Source organism: Callorhinus ursinus, unplaced genomic scaffold (genome assembly GCF_003265705.2).
Source record: "Callorhinus ursinus isolate GAN/ISIS: 27379988/994484 unplaced genomic scaffold, GSC_fseal_2.0 scaffold1, whole genome shotgun sequence".
Lineage (NCBI taxonomy): Eukaryota > Metazoa > Chordata > Mammalia > Carnivora > Otariidae > Callorhinus > Callorhinus ursinus.
In genome coordinates this window covers 117,727,976-117,752,208 of record NW_027397063.1, presented here as the reverse complement: position 1 = coordinate 117,752,208, position 24,233 = coordinate 117,727,976, and the positions used below count along the sequence as shown (strand labels likewise).

Here is a 24,233-nt window from a genome sequence, read left to right as displayed (position 1 = left end):
TGATTGGTAACCTCATGAGTTTAATTCTTATTGCTTTTGGGAAAGGGTAAGGTATGTTTAAATTCAAATCAAAAGTAGGTAAGGCAATGGAAGAGACCAATTTTCAGAATGCAAAAGAACCATAGAAGGATGATAATTGATAATATGGTTAATCTTTTATACTTGCCATGACTTGCACATAGGGTTTCTCATTTAATCCTGTAAGTGGGTACCGTCATCCCTTAAGGATGCCTAAGAGGACCAACAGCTCACAGAGGTTACAAGTTGTCAGGCTTCCTATACCCAGCAAGCAAGTTCACACCCTCCTCATCACTCCCAACTGCTTCACATTACATAAGGCCTGCACAGTTTTAGATGAGAGTTACACCAGCCAAGGAGTCTTGCTTATATGTGCCTGGCAGGGCTGAGCAAAGAGGCTCACATAGGCAGATGTCTAGGAGCATGAAATTACCCAGCCTCCCAGCCCAGGCTGGGCCCAAGAACCCAGGCCAATCTGGCTCTCAGCTAGTGCTCTGGTGGGGGGGTGGATCTGAAAAGATGGGACAGGAACGAGATAGGAAATCTTGCCAAGGTGATCACGGGGTTTCAGAGCCCCAGTGCTAAGACCTGTCTGGTCATTTTCCAGCCATTAGTGTGGAAGTCTGTCCTTGTGACTTCCCCTATTACAACCTCTCAGCCTCTCCTCCTCATTCTAGGACCCAGGCTCTTTAGCTGAAAATAGAAAGACTTGTTCTTGCTCCATGGATGATAAGGCTTCTCTGTTTTCTGCTGTAAATAGTTGACTAAATTAACTAATTTAAAAAGTTGAAATCATGGGTTGATCTATTTGTAGTTTTAAGAAGTAGCATGCATTTTTTCTGCTAAAGATGGCAGCTGTCTGGATTTTGAATTTCTACTTCACATACTTATTTTGGTGCAAACCTGTATTCTCCATATCCCAAAATACATGGCCAGAAGATTCCCTGTAATTTATTGGTCATTTACAACTCTTTCCTAATTGTTACTGTATAAAATTTTGGGAGTCACCCCCTGCTCCTCAGTATCCATTTCTCTGATATTCCACAGTGGAGGGTGAGTTGCTGGTTTATAACTTTTGTAGTTTTATGCATTTAGGGAAGGATTATACACCAGACATTGCTCTGATGATGATGTTTTCTTACTATTTTGTTTTAAATGTTCAGAATAATCTCCATCTGACAGAGTGACTCAGTCAGTTTTTGGGAAGACCCTTTCAAAGACAGAAGGAATGATTCAGGGTAATTTTGCTTTCACAGGGAGATGGCAGGCTTTGATTGTAGACTCATACTCTGGAGGGCCCAGGGGTGTTAATACTTTCTTTTTTGGTGTCTTTCTTGTAGGGTATAAAGCTGTGGCCGTAGTTAGAGCCTCAGCAGATGAAACCCTCACCTGGAACAATCTGCAAGGCAGGAAGTCCTGCCATACCGCAGTAGATAGAACCGCAGGCTGGAACATCCCCATGGGCCTGCTCTACAGCAGGATCAACCACTGTGAATTTGGTAAGTGAATCCTGGGAGGGTGCCGTGATCAGGACCAGGCTGGAAAGAGGTGTTCTGGGAAAAGAGTAGTATGGTAGAAAATGCTATGGCCCTGGTTCTACAGTCCTAAAATTTGGTTAAAGTGAACCTCAAAGAGATAACTAAAAGAGATGCTGGGGTTGAGAAGCTGAGTCAGAATGGTTCTTTTTGGCTCCATAAATGGCTTCAGTAAATATATGTTTACTTCCATTTCCCATGAAAAGAACCAGGTGAGCAGTCTATTCCTGATATGGTCATTAGAAGCCCAGGCTCCTTCTCTCTTTCTGCTCCACTATTCTGAGCATGGGCCTTCTGTCTTCAAGGTCAACCATGGTTGCCATCACATCCATAATCCAGGCAGCCTGGGTCATGTCATCTGTGGTCATTTTATTCAAGTATATGTCATCTGCGGTGATTTTATTAAAGAAGCTATCCAGGACATCTAAATCAGTTGCTTCAAGTAACTTTTCATTGCTCAAAACTCAGGCACATAGTCACACTTGGGTTGTCAAAGAGGTTCAGGAATGTCATCTTTTATTTGGGCATGTCTCTGTCCCAAATAAAGCTAGATCTTTGTTCAAAAATTAAAAATAGAATGACCATATGATTCAGCAATTTCACTTCTGGGTATTTAGCCAAAGGAAATGAAAGCACTAACTGAAAAAGATATATGCATCCCCGTGTTCATTGCATCAGTATTTTTACTATAGGCAAGATATGGAAACAGCCTGAGTGTCCACTGATGGATGAATGCATAAAGAAAATACAGAATTAACTATATATATATAGAATGCATAAAGAATGCAAAATAGACTTTTATTCAGCCATAAAAAGGGAAGAAATCTTGCCATTTGTGACAACATGGATGGACCTTGAGGTTATTATGCTAAGTGAAATATATCAGGCAGAGAAAGACAAATATTGTATAATCTCACTTCCATGTAGAATCTAAAAAAACCCAAGCTCAAAGACACAGAGAACAGACTGACAGTTGCCAGAGGTGGGGGGTGGGGAAATGGGCAAAATAGGTGAAGGGGCAAAAGGTACAAACTTCCAGTTATAAACTAAATAAGTCCTGGGGATGTAATGCACAGCATGGAGACTATAGTTAATAATACTGTATTGCATATTTCAAAGTTGCTAAGAAAGTAGATCTTTTTTTTTTAAAGATTTTATTTATTCATTTGAGACACAGATACAGACAGAGAGAGAGAGAGAGAGAGAGAGCATGAGCGGGGGGAGAGGCAGAAGCATGCTCCCCGCTGAGCCAGGAGCCCGATATGGGGCTTGATCCCAGGACCCTGGGATCATGACCTGAGCCGAAAGCAGACACTTAACCATCTGAGCCACCCAGGCACCCCAAGAAAGTAGATCTTAAAAGTTCTCATCATAAGAAAAAAATTTTAGGGGCGCCTGGGTGGCTCAGTCATTAAGCATCTGCCTTCAGCTTAGGTCATGATCCCAGGATCCTGGGATTGAGTGCCGCATTGGGCTCCCTGCTCAGTAAGGAGCCTGCTTCTCCCTCTCCCACTTCCCCTGCTTGTGTTCCCTCTCTCGCTGTGTCTCTCTCTGTCAAATAAATAAATTTTTTAAAAAATCTTAAAAAAAAGAAAAAACTTTGTAATGATGTATGGTGGTGGATGTTAACTAGACTTATTGTGGGGACCATTTTGCAATATATTGCAACATCAAATCATGTTGAACACCTGAAACTAATATAATGTTATATGTCAGTTGTATCTAAATAAAAAGTAATGGAGAAAAAATTAAAAGATTAAAACAACTAAGACTTTGTTACTAAGGAACAAGGGGTTCCAAATGGCTGTTGGGTGGACAATCCCTCCCACAGGCTTTCTAGGTAACGTGAGCATGTGGGATCCTGGGATCTCTTTAAGGTCTTGGCAGGCTCACTGAAGTACTGCCCAGCTCCTAGGCCCCTTTAAAGGGATGGGCATCAGTTTATTTTCTGTGTCCTCTGAATATCTTCAGGTATGAAAACTCTATGTGTCAGTTAACCACAGACAAATGTTTCCTTTCTTTTTTTTTTTTATTAAAGATTTTATTTATTTATTTGAGAGAGAGAGAGTGAGCAAGCAAGAGAGAAAGAGAGCACATGAGCGGGGGGAGGAGTAGAGGGAGAAGCAGACTCCCCAATGAACAGGAAGCCTGATGTGGGACTTGATCCCAGGACTCCAGGATCATGACCTGAGCCGAAGACAGACGCTCAACTGACTGAGCCACCCAAGCGCCCCAGACAAATGTTTTCTAATGGTTATTTACATGAGCTTTCTCCTTGCCACCTCCAAATATGTGCAACTGCTTTAAAAGGAGAAGTCTCTAGGGACACCTGGGTGGCTCAGTTGTTAGGCGGCTGCCTTCAGCTCAGGTCATGATCCCAGGGTCCTGGCATCGAGCCCCGCATCGGGCTCCCTGCTCCGCGGGAAGCCTGCTTCTCCCTCTCTCACTCCCCCTGCTTGTGTTCCCTCTCTCGCTGTCAAATAAATAAATAAAATCTTTAAAAAAAATAAAAATTAAATTAAAATAAAAGGAGAAGTCTCTAAAGACAGTTAGGAACCAGACAAGACCTGTGTGGGGACTTGGAAATGAGACCACATTTCTGCACTGGGGTATTCTCTGACACGAGAGGAAGCAAAATGTGGCTGGGGAGATATCCAGAAAGCTCTGGCTCCTCACCAGCAAGGGCATTACCTCTGCTTTTCTGAGCCTCCTGGCAATTTCACAGCCATGGGAGAACAGCTGAGCTGTGAGTAAAATCCCCTAGCCCTTAAGTGGGTTCGGAGTTTTAAGTTCTATTAAAGTCTCTTCTGAAAAATAGCAAGGGAAGGAAACTTCTGGAAATAGGTAGCACAAGCTTGAGGAGTGAGACCTCCACTTTTATCCTTTTTATGTCAATTTTTATGTAATTTCCCTCTCTTCTCTCTTTAGATAAATGGTGACACTATAGCATGTCCATGGAATGCTTTCTACCTGAATTGTAATGGTCTACTAACTTCTATTCCCAGCCTCAATTAAGTTTCTTTTTAAAGCCTGCAGGCTGGCAGGTCCTGAGTTGGTGGCAGGTCACTGAATATATTCCACCTATCCTGGGCCATACGCACCTGTTATGTGTTAGATGAAGGCTACTCATTTTGACTCACTTAGGAGGAGCTGACTTCCTCTGGTCCTTCCGTACAGATAAATTTTTCAGCGAAGGCTGTGCCCCTGGGTCTCTGCGAAACTCCAGTCTTTGTGCTCTGTGTATTGGCTCGGCAAAATTTCCAAGAAAGGAGTGTGTTCCCAATAACCATGAGAGATACTATGGCTACACAGGGGCTTTCAGGTGAGTCTTTTAACCCTGACCCAAATATAATAAACCCAGTCCTGACAAGATTTCTTTTTGGGAACTAAGGTGAGATTCTTACGTTCCTGGCCTGTTAGTCTTACATGTGTTAGGGTGCCACAGTTAGCAACTCTCTGTAGAACCCTGTGTGAAGGAGCATCCAAGCCCCTGCAAGACACTCTCTCCAGACTGGCAGTACAGTGCAGATTAGAAGTTCTCAAAAGGGGGTGATTTCCCCCTCAGGAGGAAGTTTGGCAGTGTCTGGAGTTGTTTTTGATTATCAAATGGGGTTGGGTGCAACTGGTATCTAATTGGTAGAGGCTGCTAGACATCTTACATGCATAGGACAGCACCCTACAATAAAGAATTGCCTGGCTCAAAATGTTACTATTGCCAAGGTGAGGAAACCCTGCCATAGTTGAATACAGGAGTCAGGGGTCTGGTTCATGCTCTTCCATGCACCTCTGGGGAACCTAGAGCCAGCCATACTTACCTGGAAATATACAAAAGTAAAGAACATGATTTCTACATTCCCAACTGCAATTCTATTTCATGGGATGTTTATTACTTTTATAAAGACACCTGTGTACCTTATGACCTTATTACTTTTTAAAAAGATTTTATTTATTTATTTGACAGAGAGAGAGAGAACAAGCAGAGGGAGCAGCAGAGAGAGGGAGAAGCAGGCTCCCCACTGAGCAGGGACCCTAGGATTATGACCTGAGCCGAAGGCAGATGCTTAACCGACTGAGCCACCCAGGCACCCTGACCTTACTACTTTTTAACTGTCTTTTCTGATTCAGGCTAGTGTTAGTTCATGAGTCCCTCAACTGCACAATGATGGTGGTATTGTAACTGAGCTTCTCAGTAGTGAAGGAGAAAACAAAGGTTATCCTAATTCTCCAATTAGAACCACCTTGTGAGTTTGTGCAAATACAATTCACAGTCCACAAGTTCCCAATTTTTACAAAGTAGAGTGTAAGGAATCACCTTAATGGGAAACTTCTCCTCTAATATCTCTACTGATGCCAGGGAAATGCTGTAGCTCCATTGGAGAAATGCCAGAATTTAGCACTCAGTGTGTGGGAACTGAGATTGTATAACCACAAAGCAATTGGAGGTTTTTTCTTGTCTTATTACTTACATGACTAATATGTAAGATTAGTGATAGAATGGGAGTCACAATTGCTGATATCAAATGGTTAGCCCTGGGCCTACAAGCTGACCCTCCTGAATGACACATATGTCTCTGACCTCCTCTCTTCTTTCTCCCTGTCTGGCACTCTGCAGGTGTCTGGTGGAGAAGGGAGAAGTGGCCTTTGTGAAAGACCAGACTGTCATACAGAACACTGAAGGTACATTCACATGCTCCTCTGTCCCCACAAATTGGGGTTGCTGGGCTCATTTATGCTTAGGATGCCTTTGTGGACATGTTATGGCCTCAAGTCCAGAGCTCTGATTCTCAACCTGTTTGTTCAGTGAGGAGAGAAGTGTTTGCCTGGGTAGGCAGAACGGTGAGGACTGTGAGGTTCTGGTGGTCCTGAATTCTCTCCCAGGAACCTTCCCATAGGTGTAGACATTGCCTTTCCCCTAAATACTTCAGAGCACATTTCCTAAGAATGAGGACACTCTTACATACCTACAGTGTGATCACCAAGATTGGGAAATTTATACTAACATGGATTTAATACTCACTGTGTTCACAGTCCATATTCAGATTTGGTGAATTATCCCCAAAAGGTCCTTTTTAACTATTTCCTATATTTCTGGGCCTAATATATATATTCCAAATATATTCTAGGTCCACTGAAAACACTTAGAGACAATAGTACACCAGTGGGAATAGTACACCAAGATCTTGGTTTCTAGAACCATACTCTGATAGAAGGAGCCAGGGCCCCTTAGAAAAAATAGATGATTCTAGGGCTGGGCTGGAAAAATATAAGGTGAGCCTGGAACATCGTGCTGAAGATGTTGGGATATGTCAAAATATACAGGAGCCTTCTTAAAGCCCTCCTACTGCCAAATCTGGGACATTTTGAGCACTAAAAGAAATAATAATGTTAGTAAGAATAAAGTAGGAATAAAATAGGAATACATGAGTCTATCCTGATTAAACAAATGAAGGTGAAGGGAAAGATCTTCCTTATTGTAGAACATGAATAAATGTAGAAATAATTATAAAGTTAAAAAACTATCATTTGGCAAATCATATAGTAATAATTGTTTCAAGCAAGAAGCATCAATGGGTACTAAAACTAGTGGGTGAATATCAGATGCTGTGACACTGAAAAACCAAACAAAATTTTTTTTTTAAGTTGGTAAGAATGAGCATTCCACCTGTCCCCTCTGTATCACTAACTGCTTAGAGAACCTGCTACAGGCCAGGCAGATATTACCTCACTTCCTTTCTCATGTTCTTTCACCCAACCTCAGCACTTCCCAGCAACTCATCTAGAGTGAACTAGCTCAGCACCGACTCCTCCAAGAAGCCTTCTCAGATGGCATCCATCCCACAATAGAATCTTCTGTCCCTGTGGCTAGTATTATTGAGTTTATCTCATTCTGTAATAAATTGTGGCCACAGAAACTCTTTTGAGCTCCTTTTTCCTACTCTTATATCCCAACAGTAACTATAGGAAGTGGCACACAGAAGCTGCTAAGTACTTACTTGAAGGAATACTGTATTGGCTAATTTTTCTTTCTTCTCTCCTAGTATTTATGCTTTTTCCTTTAAAGGCTGTCCTTTTTCCTACTACCTGAGTGTTACCCTGAGATTGGTTCTTTGTTATCCCTTGATTTTTTTTTTTTTGTACTCCTCTGAATAGGGCTTCTCTTTCTTGGCTTCACCTCTCTACCCCGCAATGACTCCAAAAGACTTACTCCCCGACAGGAATGTAGAGCAGAGGCCTAACCTCCCATCTAAATAACATCCCAGAGCCTCTATTTGCCATGTGGTCATTTTTATATACAAAGTTCACTGGCACTGCAACCTCAACCTCTGTAAGTCCAAACTCCTCATATTTCTCTCAAAATCCACTCCTCTTCTCAGGGCCTCTGTCCTTATTGAGGACTTTATCATATGCCCTGCCAGTCAGGCCTAGATTAGTCTCTTGATGGTCAGTACAGTGGTTAGTACATGTAACAAATGTTACACACCTAAAACCATGCCTCCTCCAGCCAGCTCTCCCTAATGAATATGTTCTCACCAAGCTGGTTCAGCTGACAGCATTTAAAGCGTGCTCTACAAAATATAAAATGTTATTATTATCTGTATCCAGAATTGGTATTTTTTGTATGTATGCTATTTTCCCCCTCCAATAAGACTGTGGCTTACAGAGGGCATGAAACATAGTGTTGAGTAAATTCTTACATTATGAAGTGGAGCAGAATTGGTTTGGAGAGAATGATGGTGGGTTTCATTTGTAAGGAGCTGAGTTGGAGGGACTGGTAAGAAAGGGAAGGAGAAATACTAGAAGGTGAGCAAAGGTGTGTGTAGTTAATTGTGGGAGAGACACAGGCAATTTGGAGTTTTCTATTAAAACTGTAATTACATATTTGGAGAGAGTAGGCAAAGAGGTATTTTTATTTTATATATAATATACAATTTTGTGATAGTGAAGTCACATAGTAGTTCAATTAGATAAAAAAAATAAATGAAAATTAAATGAAGAAAAAGATTTGCAATCCTGCCTTTTAGATGAGAACTAAAAATTGGGAAAACATATTTGAGAATTGCCTCAGGAGGAAGGAGTTGAAACCCTGAAAATGGGTGAGATTTTCTTTTTTTTTCAGAGAGAATACGGAAATGATGAAGCTAGGAGCTAAGAACAGGATATGCATCCGTATGCACAGAGGCATGTGCACATTTTCATGGGAACCAGTATGAGCCCGTCAGATTTAGAACACTGGTCCAGCTTGCAAAAGGGCCTCTGGTTAAGTTCTTTTGCTTGCTAATGCCAGATGGTATCACACAGAGATTATCAGCCTGCTTAGAGGGTCACATTCTTCGTGTGCTAGAGTAATAAGTCCAGATGCTTTGGAATTTAGTAGAAATGAAGATGTTTTTGAACATCATCCAAGAATATAACTCACTTTCTCCTGGTTGGGTGGGGCAGTTTGGAAGGAGTGGTTGCTAGGAATTCCTGGTTGAGTGTGAGTTGAATCTAACCTATGGACATGTGAGTGTCTCTTCCTCTCCCCATCACTGTGACCCCAGTGTGTGTACTTCTGCTGGCCAATGGCCCCAGGTCCTTCACAAGTCAGTGGGTTGGTCACATCCCCTCAATGAGGGCACCTTAACCAAAGCTGTAAGCTGTGACTGACCCACCTTCTCTGTCCCCAGGAAGGAACACTGAAGATTGGGCTAAGGATCTGAAGGAAAATGACTTTCAGCTGCTGTGCCCTGATGGCAAAAGGAAGCCTGTGAGGGAAGCTAATGACTGTTTCCTAGCCAAGGCCCCTAATCATGCTGTGGTCTCACGGAAAGATAAGGCATCTTGTGTTAGGGAAACATTACTTGACCTGCAGGTAAGGACCAGCCAGGGCCTCCCATTCTTTCCTCCTGGGTGGGTATGGATGATTTGGGGGAGTTCAGTGCTAAGTGCAGCCCATACTCAAGCATTTCCTTTCTGGAAACTAGGATCGGGAGGCCAGCGGATTGTGGAACTGGATTTCTTAGGCCCAGCTCTACTTATAACTCCGGGTCACTGGAGATTAGTTCCCATGTGATCCACCTGCTTTTGGGTCCACACATCTGCTTTCTTTCTCACCCCTGACCTTGCTCTGTGGTACCCTCATCTTCTCCACCTCTATCCTTTTTGAAAATGAAGGAGAGTGATCCTGTGTGCCAGTCTCCATGATATAAGTCATGAAAGGTGAAATGTATTTCTCTTGTTTAGAGAATCTGATCTATGGACAGGTCAGACTGAGAACCATCCCAACAGCCAGAGAAACACAGGATCCCTATCCTGAGGGAGCTTATCCTCCGGGGAGAACAATCAACCCAGGGCCAGCCTTGCCAGGGAGGTGGGGGGTGGGGTGGAGAGGCTGCCTGAATATTCTAAGAGTCCTCTACCTACAAACACCACTTTCCCCTCAACAACAGCTTCCTGCCTGCCATTAGTTTTCTTTTTTTTTTTTAATTAAGATAGCACATCTTTGTGAGTCCTCTTAAGGTAAATGGTAATAATAATTAGCATTTAATGAACATTTCTTAGGTGCTAGATGGAATGTTAAACTTTTCATAATCATGATTTCACTTATAATCCTACAAGGCCTAGAGTTAAGCCTCTTGCCCAAGATAGGATCAAAGATGCAGTCAAACATTAAATTTAACAACTACCTGTACCACCCCTCATGGGGGGGGGGCTCACATTTAATATCTTTCTTGACAGTAATACTTGGAAGGGACACACTTCTGTTTTCTCATTTCCTGGAAACAGTCCCCAAGGCCATAGCCAATGAAAGGGGGAAGGAGTGACTGGGTGGGTGGGAGGGACTTCCCAGAGGAGGTAAGACCAGGATGGACCCTATAGAGGGCCTGCTGGGGCCTCAAGAAAGCATGAAGCTGGGGCAAAATGGGTGAATGCCAGGTGAAGGAAATGGAAACATCCTGAGGCATCCTCTGCAGCTCCCTTTCTTCTTGGGGCTGGTTCCCAGCTTTTATCCCTCTCAACCCCATCCTTGTATTCTCAGCTGCTCACTGCCACAGGTCCTCATGCATTTTTCATCCATTTGACAGCCTTTGTTTGGAGGAAATGGAAACGACTGCTCGGGCAAGTTTTGTTTGTTCCACTCAGAAACCAAGGACCTTCTGTTCAGGAACGACACAAAATGTTTGGCCAAACTTCCAGACGGCACAACATATGAATCTTACTTAGGAGCAGACTATGTCAGGGCTGTTGCTAACCTGAGACAATGCTCCACCTCGAGTGAGTAGGGGGAGCAGCACGGGGGAAGCTGCCAAGCAAACACGGGGAGGGAGGGGGAGCAATTCTGGGTGGTGGGTAGATTAGGAGGAGTGGGCTGTGGCCCTCCTGGGATGAACAATGAAAATGGGCAAGATGAGATGATGAGAGAACACTGTAATCCCAGCACGTGTGAAAGCCTACTTATATGGGTAGATAGATGGTAAGGCAGACACAGGCTCAGGGCACTAAGGTAATGAACTGTCCAGACATGAAGAAATTCCATGTTATTACTAAGACAAGGAAGAGGTTGTATGTGCCCATGCCCATTGCTCTGCAGTAAACTCCTTTGTATACAGAGCTGCATCGTCCAATAAATACAGTAGCCTCTAATTACCTATGGTGATTTAAATTTAAATTAATTAAAATTAATCAAAATTAAAAATTTAGTTCCTTAGCCACACCAGCCACAATTCAAGTGTTCAATAGCTACACGCGGCTCCAGATAGGCGGGCAAACAGAACATTTCCATCATTGCAGAAAGTTCTTTTACACAGCACTACTCTTGTGAGCTTGAACAATGACAAGTTTTATAACCATAAAGTTGCCATACCTACTGCTCATCTAGAGCACTGGTTTTCTAAGCATTACAATACAATCAAACACACCTTTGCATTATAACTATGTTGGACATCATTTAAAGTCATTTGGAAGATGTGGGAGAAGAACATGTGAATGGAGGGAGATTGTGCTCTAACTTTTGTGTGCATATAAGTGAGCCATGGTCCTTAAAATACTGATTCCCAGGCCCTGGGGAATACTTATTCAGCAAGTCTGTGCCAGGGCCCCATAATTCCAATATAAGGAACGTGCTTACCCCGAGCCACTGCTGTGAGCATGTAGGTTACATTCACCTACGCTACATCCTCCATAAGGGGAGAAAGTTTGGCTCTGCTATTCTCTGCTCCTTCTCTAGCCCCTAGCATGGAAACTGGCATGTTCTAGGTGCTTGTTTTATTAGTTCCTCACCTCTCTAAGGAGATCTGAGAGGATAGTCCTACCAGACTCCTCCCAGCTACATGGATTTAGGTGTGGGAGCCCTGCCTATGAGACACAAGGTGGGGGATGATGCAGGGCAGGGAAACCATGTTACCATCCTTGGTGCATGGTACTGCCCAGAAAGACACAGGAGCTGTGCAGGCAAGAGAAGAAGACCACTGGGAGAATGGCCTGGTCCACCTATCAGACCCCAATGGGTCTGAGTGCTTTTATATCAGGCTTAACTATTCATTCACTCAACAGAAAATAAATATAGGTAGATTTTTGACTGTCCTACCTCTCTTCTCTGCCCCACAGAACTCCTGGAGGCTTGCACTTTCCACAGATCTTAAAATCCAAAAGGTGGAGCCATACCAGATGGAGAAGGGAGCTCTCGTGACCCATAAGCTTCCCTCTGGGTCTCACCGGCCTGAGTGGTTTGTTTGGTTTCACAGTTCAGTGGTGGTACCTCTGTAGAATATAAAATAAAAATTATTATTGGTGTTATCTTTTAAAAACTTCATTGTTTTCTAAATGTTTGGCCTGGAAGGATTTTTTTTTTTTAATACTATCTGACTAAATACATGTGCACTGAGCCCTTCCTTCAGAGCTCAATGTTCATCTGACCCTTTCCACAGCTTTGGTTGTGGTGCCACAGCCACACCTCCTGGGTACAGTTCAAGTAGAAATTCTTTCTGAAAGGGGTCTGCATGGTTATTATAATAGAATCAAGTGTATGTGGCTGGGTTGTGTGTGTGTGTGTGTGTATGCATGTGTGTGTGTGTGTGTGTGTGTGTGTTGCAAGGGAGGGGCAGGAAGGAGTATGCTGAGTGAGATATTGAGATGGAGTGTTCAAGGGAGTACAGAAAAAGAATATAGAGCAGGAGAGGATCAGTTGTCCTACCTCTCTTCTCTGCCCCACAGAACTCCTGGAGGCTTGCACTTTCCACAGATCTTAAAATCCAAAAGGTGGAGCCATACCAGATGGAGAAGGGTATCCATGAATCAGTTCCTGATTCTAGTGGGTTGGAAAAGTGAACCACTGGAACATCTGAAAATTATCGCTTGACCCTGATTCCCACAGTAATTCCTGCCCTATCTCCTTACCCTTTCCACGCCTCACTTATTAATGGTTGAAAACACAGAAACCAGTCTTTTGCTCCACTCACTTCCCTGTAGCTACCTTGGCCAAGGTCACTGCCCATCTGTCAACTATGAAAACCAATTTTAATTCTTTCAATCCTGAGTCTGTTAACCGCACTTGATACGGCTGACCACTCACCAATCATGTGACTGGTGTCCCTGAGTCTGAGATCGTTTCCACTATGCTTTGGAGCTACTGGGAATAGAAGAAGGGAAAATGTGTCTGGTGAATGAGACATTTTAATTAATGGAAGAAAGGGGAAAAATCGTGTCACTACATTTATTTCATTGTAACTCTCCATTTGCTATTTGAATGAAGAAGCACAACACTTTCAGCAAGCAGTAGTCAGTATCTGCCTGTCCTTCCTCTGGATTCATCTCCACACACCTCCTGGAAGTGTGTGTTTGTGCAGATGTGAGAGGACAAGAAGCAGCTGATCCTCTCCTGCTCTCATTCTTGAGAATGGCACTACCTTTCCACATTTCTTCTGTGCACATTTCTTCCGTCTTTACCCAGGAAACATACTGAAAAAAAAAAAGTCTGTGTCTTGTTAAAACTGTCTTTCTTTCATCATTCCCAAACTTCACCACCTAGGCAGAACTTTCTCATTCACATAGCTCTGACTAAAAATTCTTACACGGTGGGGACAGTCATGGTAGGTGTTCTCCCGTTTGGCCCTTCCTCCTTCCCTGCACTTTTAGCTCCTAGCAGAGGAATCAATGGTTATTATAAAGGAGCTCTGTGTGTGTGTGTATGTATGTGATGCACACGGTGGGTGGTGGATACAGAGCAGGGCTCAGGACAATAAGAAAGAAAAAGAGAATATGGTAAAATTACTGTCATTTCTGATAGTTTTAATTGATAATGCTAATTTAAAATAAAATAGTTGGTTTGTTTTCTTTAACCTCACATCCTAAACATCCTTTCTTAATCTGGAGTCCCTATTTGCCTACATTTATCAATGAAATGCCTGGAGAATGAATTGTACTATGTTAGAGCATAGAGTTAAGCATAAAGAAGCCCACTGCCTGGGCTTAATGGATAAATTCCTTAACCCCTGTCTCGTTTGCCTCTGTAAAATTGGAATAATGGGTTGCTGTGAGGATTAAGCAAATTAACAAATTAAAATGATTTAAAACAGTGCCTGGAACTAGCAAGCACTCATTAATGCTAGCAATTATCAGCATTACCCATCCTCTTCTCCATCTACCAGTCTTGCTTCCATACCCATGCCCCTACCCCCACCTTCATCTCACTGTTCCCTCTGAGTTCACTTTTCATTCAAGCCCTCATCACAGGAGCCCCTCTGTTACAAGAGATGCTGCTGACCACTTCCAGGACATGTCTAACTCTTGTGTCACTGACTCTTCCTTCCTAGGCATATTGGTGGGTTCCTTTCTCCTCACTTTTCTTTCTGTCCCTGATTTTAATGACCATTTATTTATGCCTGCAACTCAGATGAAAATACAGCACCTATTGCTGAAACTTTACATCTGTTTATTCTATCACCTGCTTAATATAAGATTTTAGAACTCCCAGAGGCACCTGAAACTCAATATATAGAAAAGAGAGGCAATTTTCATTCTGGTTATGCCCTCAGCCCCAAAGTCCTTCTCTAATTCACTTTATGCACTCTGATCTTTTCAGTACCCCACACCAACTGCTTCAGTTGCAGTTTTGGTAACTCTCCCATCTTAACTCAGCATACCCAATTAATCACCACATCCTATATATTTTCCTTCTCCACATCTTTCAAATCTGTGGCCTCCTTTCCGCACCTACCTCCACTCCTGGTTCAGACTCTCTGCATCTTTTACCAAAACACTGCAACAGCTCCCAGCTGGTCTCCCTGCCTCAGTCTTTTCCTCTCTCAAATCACCATTCTCCATTTATCTGCCAGTCATCTATGTTACCCCCAACTGAAACTTCTTATCTCATTCTGGATGAAGTCTAGGTTCCTCAGCATAGCACACAATCCCTTCAGGTCCTACCTGCCAACCTTTCCTGCTTCATCTCCTGCCACTTCTGCTGAAATGACATCAGCTTAGGGACAGACTGCAAACTGGCAGCCCCTAAGTGGGCCACTTCTGGCCCCCCAAGGTGTTTTATTTTATTTTTAAAAAAGATTTATTTGACAGAGAGAGACACAAGGAAAGAGGGAACACAGGCAGGGGGGTGGGGGAGGGAGAAGGAGACTCCCCGCTGAGCAGGGAGCCCAACATGGGACTCCATCCCAGGACCCTGGGATCATGACCTGAGCAGAAGGCAGACGCTTTACGACTGAGCCACCCAGGTGCCCCACTGAGGTGTTTTATTTGGGCGACAAGTTTTGTTTTGTTTTTAATTCTTTTCATTACTTGCTGAAATCTGAAAAGTAGGTCATTTCCCTTTCCGGCGTCTCTGGAAAAACTGGAAGAACGGGCCACTTTGCTCCCCCATGCCTGCCTGGCAGAGTAGAGGCTGTCCACTCTGAGCAGGAATGACTGCTGCAGTTTTCAACAGCTTCACCCCCACGCACTGATTTTCCTAGCTGCTTCCCGCAATGTCGAAATCTCAGTTGCATCCCTAGATTTACCGTATAGGGACACTGAATTGCTCGTTTTCTTCTACACAGAGTACTCTTTCTCCTTTTACACGTGCAGAGGCTGACCCATCCCTCCATGGCTCAGTTCCCGTCACTTTCCTCCAGGAGATTTCTCTGAACCAATAACGGACTAGGAGTCCCTTTCTGTATTCCCATATCGCACCATAATCCTCGGTCACATCCCATGCCACATTATACTCAGATGAAATGTTTGTGGAGTGCTTGAGTTCCTCACGAGACTCACCTCGCGAAGAGAGTGACTGGAAATCCTCATTGAAGATTTCTTAAGCCATTCATTTTATTCATCCATCATTCCGTCAACACCCATGAAGAGGGCGGCGATATTTAACTCATTTTTTAAAATTTTTTAAATTTTTTATTTTAACTCATATCTTAAGGGATAAGAGTGTCACTCGTGAAATACCGCGAAACGCCGCTCATTCGGCGGAAACAGCGTGCAAGACAACTGCAACTCCCATCAGGACCTTCGGCATCCCGGCCCCTGAAGGAGGAAATATAACTTAGGAACTAACACTCCCGTGATGCTCCGCTTCGGACGCCTGCGCAGAGTCCAGGGCCACGTCACTTTCGCGGCGCTGGAAACCACGCATCTCCGCAATGGCTTCCGTGGATTCCCGGCGGATGGCGAATGGAGGCAGTGTCGCCGGAGCCTTCCAGCCCCACCTAGACTCCTTGCGGCAGGAGCTGCAGCAGGGGGACCCCACACTGCTGTCAGCCGTGGTGGCGCTTCTCGCGGTGCTGCTGACGCTGGGTAAAGAGGCGGCGGGGTTCTGGACTTGGACTGGGCTTCTGCAGACCGCGGACGCGGGGCGGCGAAGGCACCTGGGGGGCATCTAGAGAGGGAGACTCACCTCATATACAAACCTGCTTTGCTGCCTGAAGCAGCGGGAGTAGCGCTGCATTAAAGAGGATCCCCTGCGACCCTTGGAGTGACGTCCTGGTCCTTGGGGGCGCGGATTACTCTTCCTTTATCGGCCCCTGTAAGCGCGCGGTACCCGCCCTCCTTCTTTGCTTTCACTACCAAGACTCGCGGTCTTTACTCCCAAATTTGCGTCCTGGGCGTTGGGGATACACAGTTAATAAGACAAGATTGCACTTGAGAAGTCCAGAATGAGCAGACACGGAAAGGTTGACAGTTGATAGTGGCAGGCACTCAGTGGAGTCCCTAATGATAGAGTAGGCAGTTAGTTAGACATGAGCTAGAGGCAAGGACATTGATAAATAGGTTACACATTAGAAGCCTGGGGGCACAACATCACACATTTATGGGGAATCCAAGAACCCAGACCTCCATTCACTCAGCGCAGACTCTCCCACCGGTAACACTAACAGTAACGATTATAATGGTAAAAACAATAAAAGTTAAGTTCCAGCTGAATGAGGTGTTCTGTGATAGACTTCTGTTAATTTCCCTACCCCAACCACCATACAGGTGTACTATTGATGATCAAGGCATAATTTTGGTTGTTTTTCTCTATTCTACAGTGTTCTGGAAGTTCATCCGGAGCAGAAGGAGCAGTCAAAGAGCTGTACTTCTTGTTGGCCTGTGTGACTCTGGGAAAACATTGCTCTTTGTCAGAGTAAATGTTTTGATTTACACCTCTTCTAAAGTTGATAGGAAATGTTAGGCCATCCCATTATTCCTGTGAGGTCATAGTTCATTTTGGAAAGGAAGCTGATGCTCACAATTGGGGACTTAATTCTTGATTCACTTGGAAAGACTTGAAAAACTTGAAAAGGCTCTTGAAAAATTCATAAACTGGAATTTCTTGACCATTTCTATTTTCTTGCACGTGCCAGATACTGACATTTAGTCTTTATCCCACTTAAGGGTTTTATGTAACTACTTTCATGTAGTGGCCAAGGATGCTGAAGATATAGAAGACAGTGATCTGTATAGGGTGTATAATTCTTGTGTAACAAACTCGTCTAAGAACTTGTCAAAGAAGTTTTTTAAAAGGTTGATTCTTTGACATATTGGGCTACTTAGCCATGTTTTCACTAATATTTAATCTGTTTAGTATTTTAAACGATTTTTTGTTATGGAGAGTAGCAGAGGTTTTCTTATTATTCCTTTTGAGAGGATAAAGTATTTCCTTTCCACTACAGAAAAATAATTTGTAATCATTTGTGATGATTAAAAATGTTTATGGAAGTTTGGTGAATTTGGCCACTAACCATTTGAAACTAGGTTTTTGGTTTTTGTTTTTGTTTCATTGTGAAGAGGGGAATGAAGATGCAATGAATTAGATTTTTCTACAAGGAAAAAATAATATCGTCCTTTTCAGTTTTTGCAAGCAATATTCATTTGTTTGACCTGACCCATTGGAGAGGTAGAACAAAATTACTCTCTTTAGGTTTGCTATTTATATATTTGTTCTGATCTTCCTCAAATTGTTTTTTTTTGTTTGTTTGTTTTTTTACAGTTGTTAACTGGCCTTTACAGAGATACTCAGACTTCTATCACCGACAGCTCTGCTCTGTACAGAGTCAACAATACCAGGGTAAGGGGTTTGTAGAATGTTGGGAGTCTGACAGTTTTACTTTACTTTGGTGTGTCAGGAAAGGACATTTGTAGGATGAATTAGTCTGAGGGTGTAGGTACCATTCATAGCTTATTTTTATGGATAAATAGAGTCCATGTGACAAATTCTGCTTTCAGCCATCCAAGCAGTGGTTTTAATCATGCCATCCCCTGTTTTATTGTACTTCATGCACACTGATGTTACATCACATTTTACTAGTTTTTGTTGCTATGTCTTCTCTTCAACTTTACCATGAGTTTTTGAGGGTGAGCATTAAACCTTTTCCTTTATATTTTGAATAGGTAATATATGTATGTGGGACAAAAATTCAAAAGGTTAAAAAGAATATTCAGTGAAAAGTAATTTTGCCTTTCCTGTCCCTGCTAGGTCTTCTCCTTAGAGGCAATAACTTATTTTCCTGTGGACCCATCAGATAGTCTGTGCATATGCAAACATATCTGTGTATCTGTTAATTTTTTTTTAAAGATTTTATTTTTAAGTAATCTCTTTACCCAACATGGGGCTTGATCCCACAACCCCGAGATCAAGAGTCTCATGCTCCACCAGCTGAAGCAGCCAGGCACCCCAATTATTTTCTTTTTAACACTTGGTTCTGCCCACTGTTTTTTGTTTGTTTGTTTTTTAAAGATTTTGTTTATTTGACAGAGAGAGACACAGTGAAAGAGGGAACACAAGCAGGGGGAGTGGGAGAGGGAGAAGCAGGCTTCCCGTGGAGCAGGGAGCCCGATGTGGGGCTTGATCCCAGAACCCTGGGATCATGACCTGAACCGAAGGCAGACGCTTAACGACTGAGCCACCCAGGCACCCCTGTTTGTTTGTTTTAAAGATATATTTATTTATTTGAGAGATAGAGTACCCATGCAGCAGGAGGGGGGTGGAGAGAATCTTCAGCAGACTTCCTCCTGAGCATGGAGCCCAACCTGGGGCTGGATCCTAGGACCCTGAGATCAGGACCTGAGCTAAAACCAAGAGTTGGGTGCTCAATCCACTGAGCCACCCAGGTGCACCATGTTTTGTTTTGTGTTTTTAACAGTGTGGCTGATACAGTTGGGTTGTTTTGTTTTTCTCCCTCATTTGTACACATAGTACTACCTGGTTGATTTGTGAACTACATAGTATTCCATTATGTGGCTGTACCATTCAATTAAGGTCTTATTTAATAAGAGCTCTATTAACATTTAGATTGTTGGTATAATCTTTTGCTTTTACAGTGTTACTTTGGACATGTGAAAGAGTATACATGAGTATATTTCAAAAATACCAGTAAGGAATAGTAAGGAATCATGAGAAGGACTTTTTATGTACCTGTGTAGCTCCAGAATGTGGATAGTGACTGCCAAGTTGATTGCAATGAATAATAAGTATTTGGTGAGTGGAAGAAAGGCTGGGGGGCTGGTTGGAGGGGTAGATGTATAGATGGATGAATGAGAATGGTTATCCTAGAGACCTTTTCTCCTTTTGTTTGCCCCTAGCCCCTTTTTCTGGTGCTTCCAGAATTAAACATTATAAACAAAGATAAAGAGACATTCTTCTAAATGTCTTACAGATATTTTTTGCTTTTTTCAATAATGGTACTCTTTCTAGCCCATTCCTTTTTAAATTCCCAAAATTTTAGATTTTGAAAGTTCAGGTTTGGGAGAGCTTTAATTCTTGGGAGACTTGTGCCAGATTTTTTAAGTGGGATATTCCAGGGTATACTTTAAACCTGTACTTTCCAGTGGAATAGCCTTGGCTCTGTGTGACTATTGAGCTCCTGAAATGTGACTAGTCCAAATTGAGGGGTGCTCTAAGTGTAGTATACACCAGATTTTGAACTTGGAATGAAAAGTAAAACATCGGGGCGCCTGGGTGGCTCCATCGTTAAGCATCTGCCTTCGGCTCAGGTCATGATGCCAGGGTCCTGGGATCTAGCCCCACATCGGGCTCCCTGCTTCGCGGGAAGCCTGCTTCTCCCTCTCCCACTCCCCCTGCTTGTGTTCCCTCTCTTGCTGTGTCTCTCTCTGTCAAATAAATAAAATCTTAAAAAAAAAAAAGTAAAATATCAACGATTTCTTGATTTTTTTTTACTTGTTAAAAAAGATATTTTAGATATGTTGGGTTAAATAATATATATTATTAAATTAACTTTTTATTTTTTTACTTTTTTAATATGGCTTTTGGAAAACTTAACGTTACATATGAGACTTGCATATTTTTATTGAAAATGTAGGGGTGCCTGGGTGGCTCAGTCAGTTAAGCAGCTGACTCTTGATTTCAGCTGAGGTCATGATCTCAGGGTTATGAGATCGAGCCCTGCATAGGGCTCTGTGCTAGGCATGGAGCCTACTTGAGATTATCTCTACCTGTCCCTCAGCCCCCACCCCCTGCCTGCTCATGCGTGCTCTCTCTAAAAAGAAAAAAGAAAAAATGTAGAACAATCCTCCCTTCTTTTTTTACTCCTCCTACCCCCCCACCCTCATATGTTTTAGATGTAGTCTCTCTCTCAAGTTAGTAATATATCTAGTAATATGTCTTTCTGAATTGCTTAGAGTGGTATAGTGCTAATTATGAAATGTGGTAATGGGTCCTAACCTGAGATCCCCAGACTCTTACCAGTATTTTTTTTTTTTAAGCTAGCATACATCATATTTTTACCCATTAAAGACTGCACAGACTAAGTAACAGGTCATAATGAATTCAGCTGTAATTATGTTAGATCTGTGCATGATCCTGACTCCCTCCTGCTGAACAGTGGTGAAGACTGGCTATGGATAAGGTAGAACATCTGAGAAATGTTCCTGGACCTGATGAGTGTAGCAGGATTATACCCGAGAGTCTTACTGAGCATAACCACACCCACATTGAACCTGAGCTCAAGAAGGAAGGCCTGGGGTGAATAGCTCTTAAGTGAGTGTTTAATGAGTCAGCTCAGTACGGGCACAATACCTCCCTGTTTCAGTGATTGACATAAAATATTGGCAGTTGGAACAGATAAACGGTGGGTCTAGTTGGCAGATATTTAAAAATTACGGTGGACACGTAAAGGGATGTTTTGTTGTTACAGAGATTGGGGATCCCTGTAATGGTAACATGCTATATGATAAAGTGTAGGTCTCCTGTTACATTATTTAGTTTGTGAATATTTACTACTATTTTCATATGTTTTTGTTTTTATTCATACTAATGTATTTCCCCAGCCTCAGGTGGACTGCACTTTTCCTGACTCCCCCCGACGGGGTCAGTTTCTCACGTACCCTTGGAACATTATCAAAGTTGTAACTTTACATTTATTTTTAATTTTACATTGTGTTGATCTTTCTGATTTTATTATAAACCCTGTTGGAACAGGGATTATGTCTGTTTGTGCTCACTGTTAAATCCCTGGAGCCTCTACTAATGATCTCTAAATAGAAGAGGCTTTGTGAACATTTGTTTGGTTCGTTAATTAATTATGGTGAACATTTTTTTGATTCATAATAAAATGGACCCTGTTCTGGTACGTGAAATCTCGTATGAGAAGTTTATGTTGTGAATGTGAATCAGGACCAAAACGTCATTTAATGTTATTGCTGCCATCCTTAGGCCACTAGCCTGACCTTGATTGATCTCCCTGGCCATGAGAGCTTGAGACTTCAGTTCTTAGAGCGTTTTAAGGCTTCAGCCAGGTAAGTAGGATTTGGAGTGAACTTGCCTGAATTTGTATATCAAGGCTACACGTACTTGCCCTGGTGGTATCCCCTCTATGGGGGAAAGAGCATGGACCCTGGGGACAGCCGTTTCTGGGTTGCAAGCCCACCTCTACTAGGATTTTATGAGGATTATATGAGATAGTGTTTGAAAGTGTTTCTCAAGAGTGTTTAGAAAGTGTTAACCTTCACCATGTTAGTAAATTTTTCATTTACTTTGAGGATAAATTTTAATAACATGTAGAACTATTAAAATCTGAAAAAGGAATTTGAAAGCTAGGTGAAATCCTAGAAGCTATTTAAATCCAGCATTATATATTTATGTTCTTAAATTACCTAAATTTAGTGCCTCAAAAGTACAGAACACTATTTTCATGTGTCTTTTACTATTGTCCTCGTGTTACTCTTCTTAAAATTCTTGTGCTTCAGTTGAAGATGCTTGATTCTTGTTTTGTCTCTAACACTGATAAGAACTTAAGAGGAAAATCAATATGCCACATTTCATTGATTTTTTAATACCATATTTCATTGATTTTAAGGCATTTTAATATCTATAAAATTAGAATGCTAGTTATGGTTGTTTGTGTCATAGTTTAATTGGCAGCATTTTCCTTTTCTTAGTTGTACTTGAAATAATAATGTGTCTTAATTGATGGAATCTTAGGTTTGATGGAATGAGGCAGTTTCTTTCCTTATTTTTGAAGGTGTCTTGACTTATATTTTGTTGTTGCTTCCTTGTCCACAAGATGGTGGTGATGAGCAATCTATCTGTTGTGTGAATTTAAAAAAAAAAAAATATCCTGTTTTTGAGGGCAGTTTTAGGTTCACAGCAAAATTGAGCAACAGGTCCAAAGGTTTCCTGTATTACTCCCCACTCCACACACATGCATAGCCTTCCCTATTAAAAGCATCCTTCACCAGAGTGGTTCATTTGTTACAACTGATGAACCTCTTAACACTGACACATCATAATCATTCTGAGTCTGTGTTTTACATTAGGATTCACTCTTGGTGTTGTACACTCTACGGATTTGAACAAATGTATAATGACATGTATTCGCCATTTATAGTTTCATACAGAGTATTTTCACTGCCCTAAAAATCCTCTGTGTTCTGCTAATTCATCCTTCTGTCCCCTAACCCCTGACAGCTACTCATCTTTTTAAGTCCCCATATTTTACCTTTTTCAGAATGTCATATAGTTGAAATCATACAGTAGGTAGCCTTTCAGATTGGCTTCTTTTACTTACTAATATATATTCAAGTTACTTCCATGTTTTTTTCATTGTTCAATAGCTCATTTCTTTTTAGTGCTGGATAATATGTCATTGTCTGGATGTACCACAGTTTATCCATTCACCTACTTAAGGACTTCTTGGTTGCTTCCAAGTTTTGGCAATTCTGAATAAAGCTGCTGTAAACATCTGTGTGCAGGGTTTTGTGTGGATGTAAGTTTTTGGGTGAATATCAAGAACTGCAATTGAGGAATCATATGGTAAGAGTATGTTTAGTTTTGTGAGAAATTGCCAAACTGTCTTCCAAAGTGGCTGTACCATTTTGCATTCCCACCAGCAATGTGTGAGGGTTCCTGTTGCTCTGCGTCCTCACCGGCATTTAGTGTTGTCAGTGTTCTGGATTTCAGGCATTCTAGTACATACATAGTGATATCTAACTTCTTTAAGTTGCATTTCCCTGATGACATTGATAGGATGTGGATCATCTCTTCATATACTTATTTGCTGTCTATAGATCTTGTTTGGCGAGGTGTATGTAAAGATCTTTGGCCCATTTTTTAATTGGGTTGTTTTTTAGTGTTGAGTTTTAAGAGCTCTTTGTATATTTTGGATTTCTTTATCAGATTTATCTTTTGCAAATATATCCTCCCAGTCTTTGGTCATCTTTTCATTCTTTCGATGGTGACTTTTGTAGAGCAGAAATTTTTATCTTTAATAAAATTCAGTTTATAGATTTTTTTCCCATGGGTTATGCTTTAGCGTTGTATCTAAAAAATCATTGCCAGACCCAAAATATCTAGATGCTCTCCTGTGTTCTCTCTCAGGAGTTTTATGATTTTGTGGTTTACATTTAGGTAAGTGATCCATTTTGAGTTAATTCTTGTGAAAAGGATATGGTCTGTATCTATTCATTGTATATATTCATTTTTTTTTTTTTGCATGTGGATGTTTAGCTGTTCCAGCATCATTTGAAAAGATTATCTTTGTTCTGTTGTACAGATCTTACTTAACAATGAGGTTACATTCTGATAAACCTAACAGTAAGTTGAAAATATCTCAAGTTGAAAATGCCTTTAATACACCTACCAGATGTCGTAGCTTAGCCTAGCCTACCTTGCATGTGTTCAAAACACTTACGTTAGCCTATGGTTGGGCAAAATCATCTAACACAAAGTCTATTTTATAATAAAGTGTTGAATATCTCAGTGTAATTTGT

At 41.9% G+C, this 24,233-nt stretch overlaps 1 protein-coding gene across 1 annotated transcript in view; it reads left to right on the top strand.

The window, feature by feature from the left end:
* LOC112831669 (serotransferrin-like) overlaps positions 1-24,233 on the top strand; it is a 56,066-nt gene that overhangs the window by 17,304 nt on the left and 14,529 nt on the right. Inside the window, 12 exon segments of the mRNA XM_025882032.2 lie at positions 1,359-1,517; positions 4,731-4,875; positions 6,166-6,230; positions 9,221-9,405; positions 10,619-10,808; positions 13,306-13,314; positions 14,567-14,573; positions 16,076-16,149; positions 16,152-16,322; positions 17,057-17,151; positions 17,998-18,075; positions 21,679-21,761. Coding sequence (XP_025737817.1) covers positions 1,359-1,517; positions 4,731-4,875; positions 6,166-6,230; positions 9,221-9,405; positions 10,619-10,808; positions 13,306-13,314; positions 14,567-14,573; positions 16,076-16,149; positions 16,152-16,322; positions 17,057-17,151; positions 17,998-18,075; positions 21,679-21,761 — 1,261 coding nt within the window.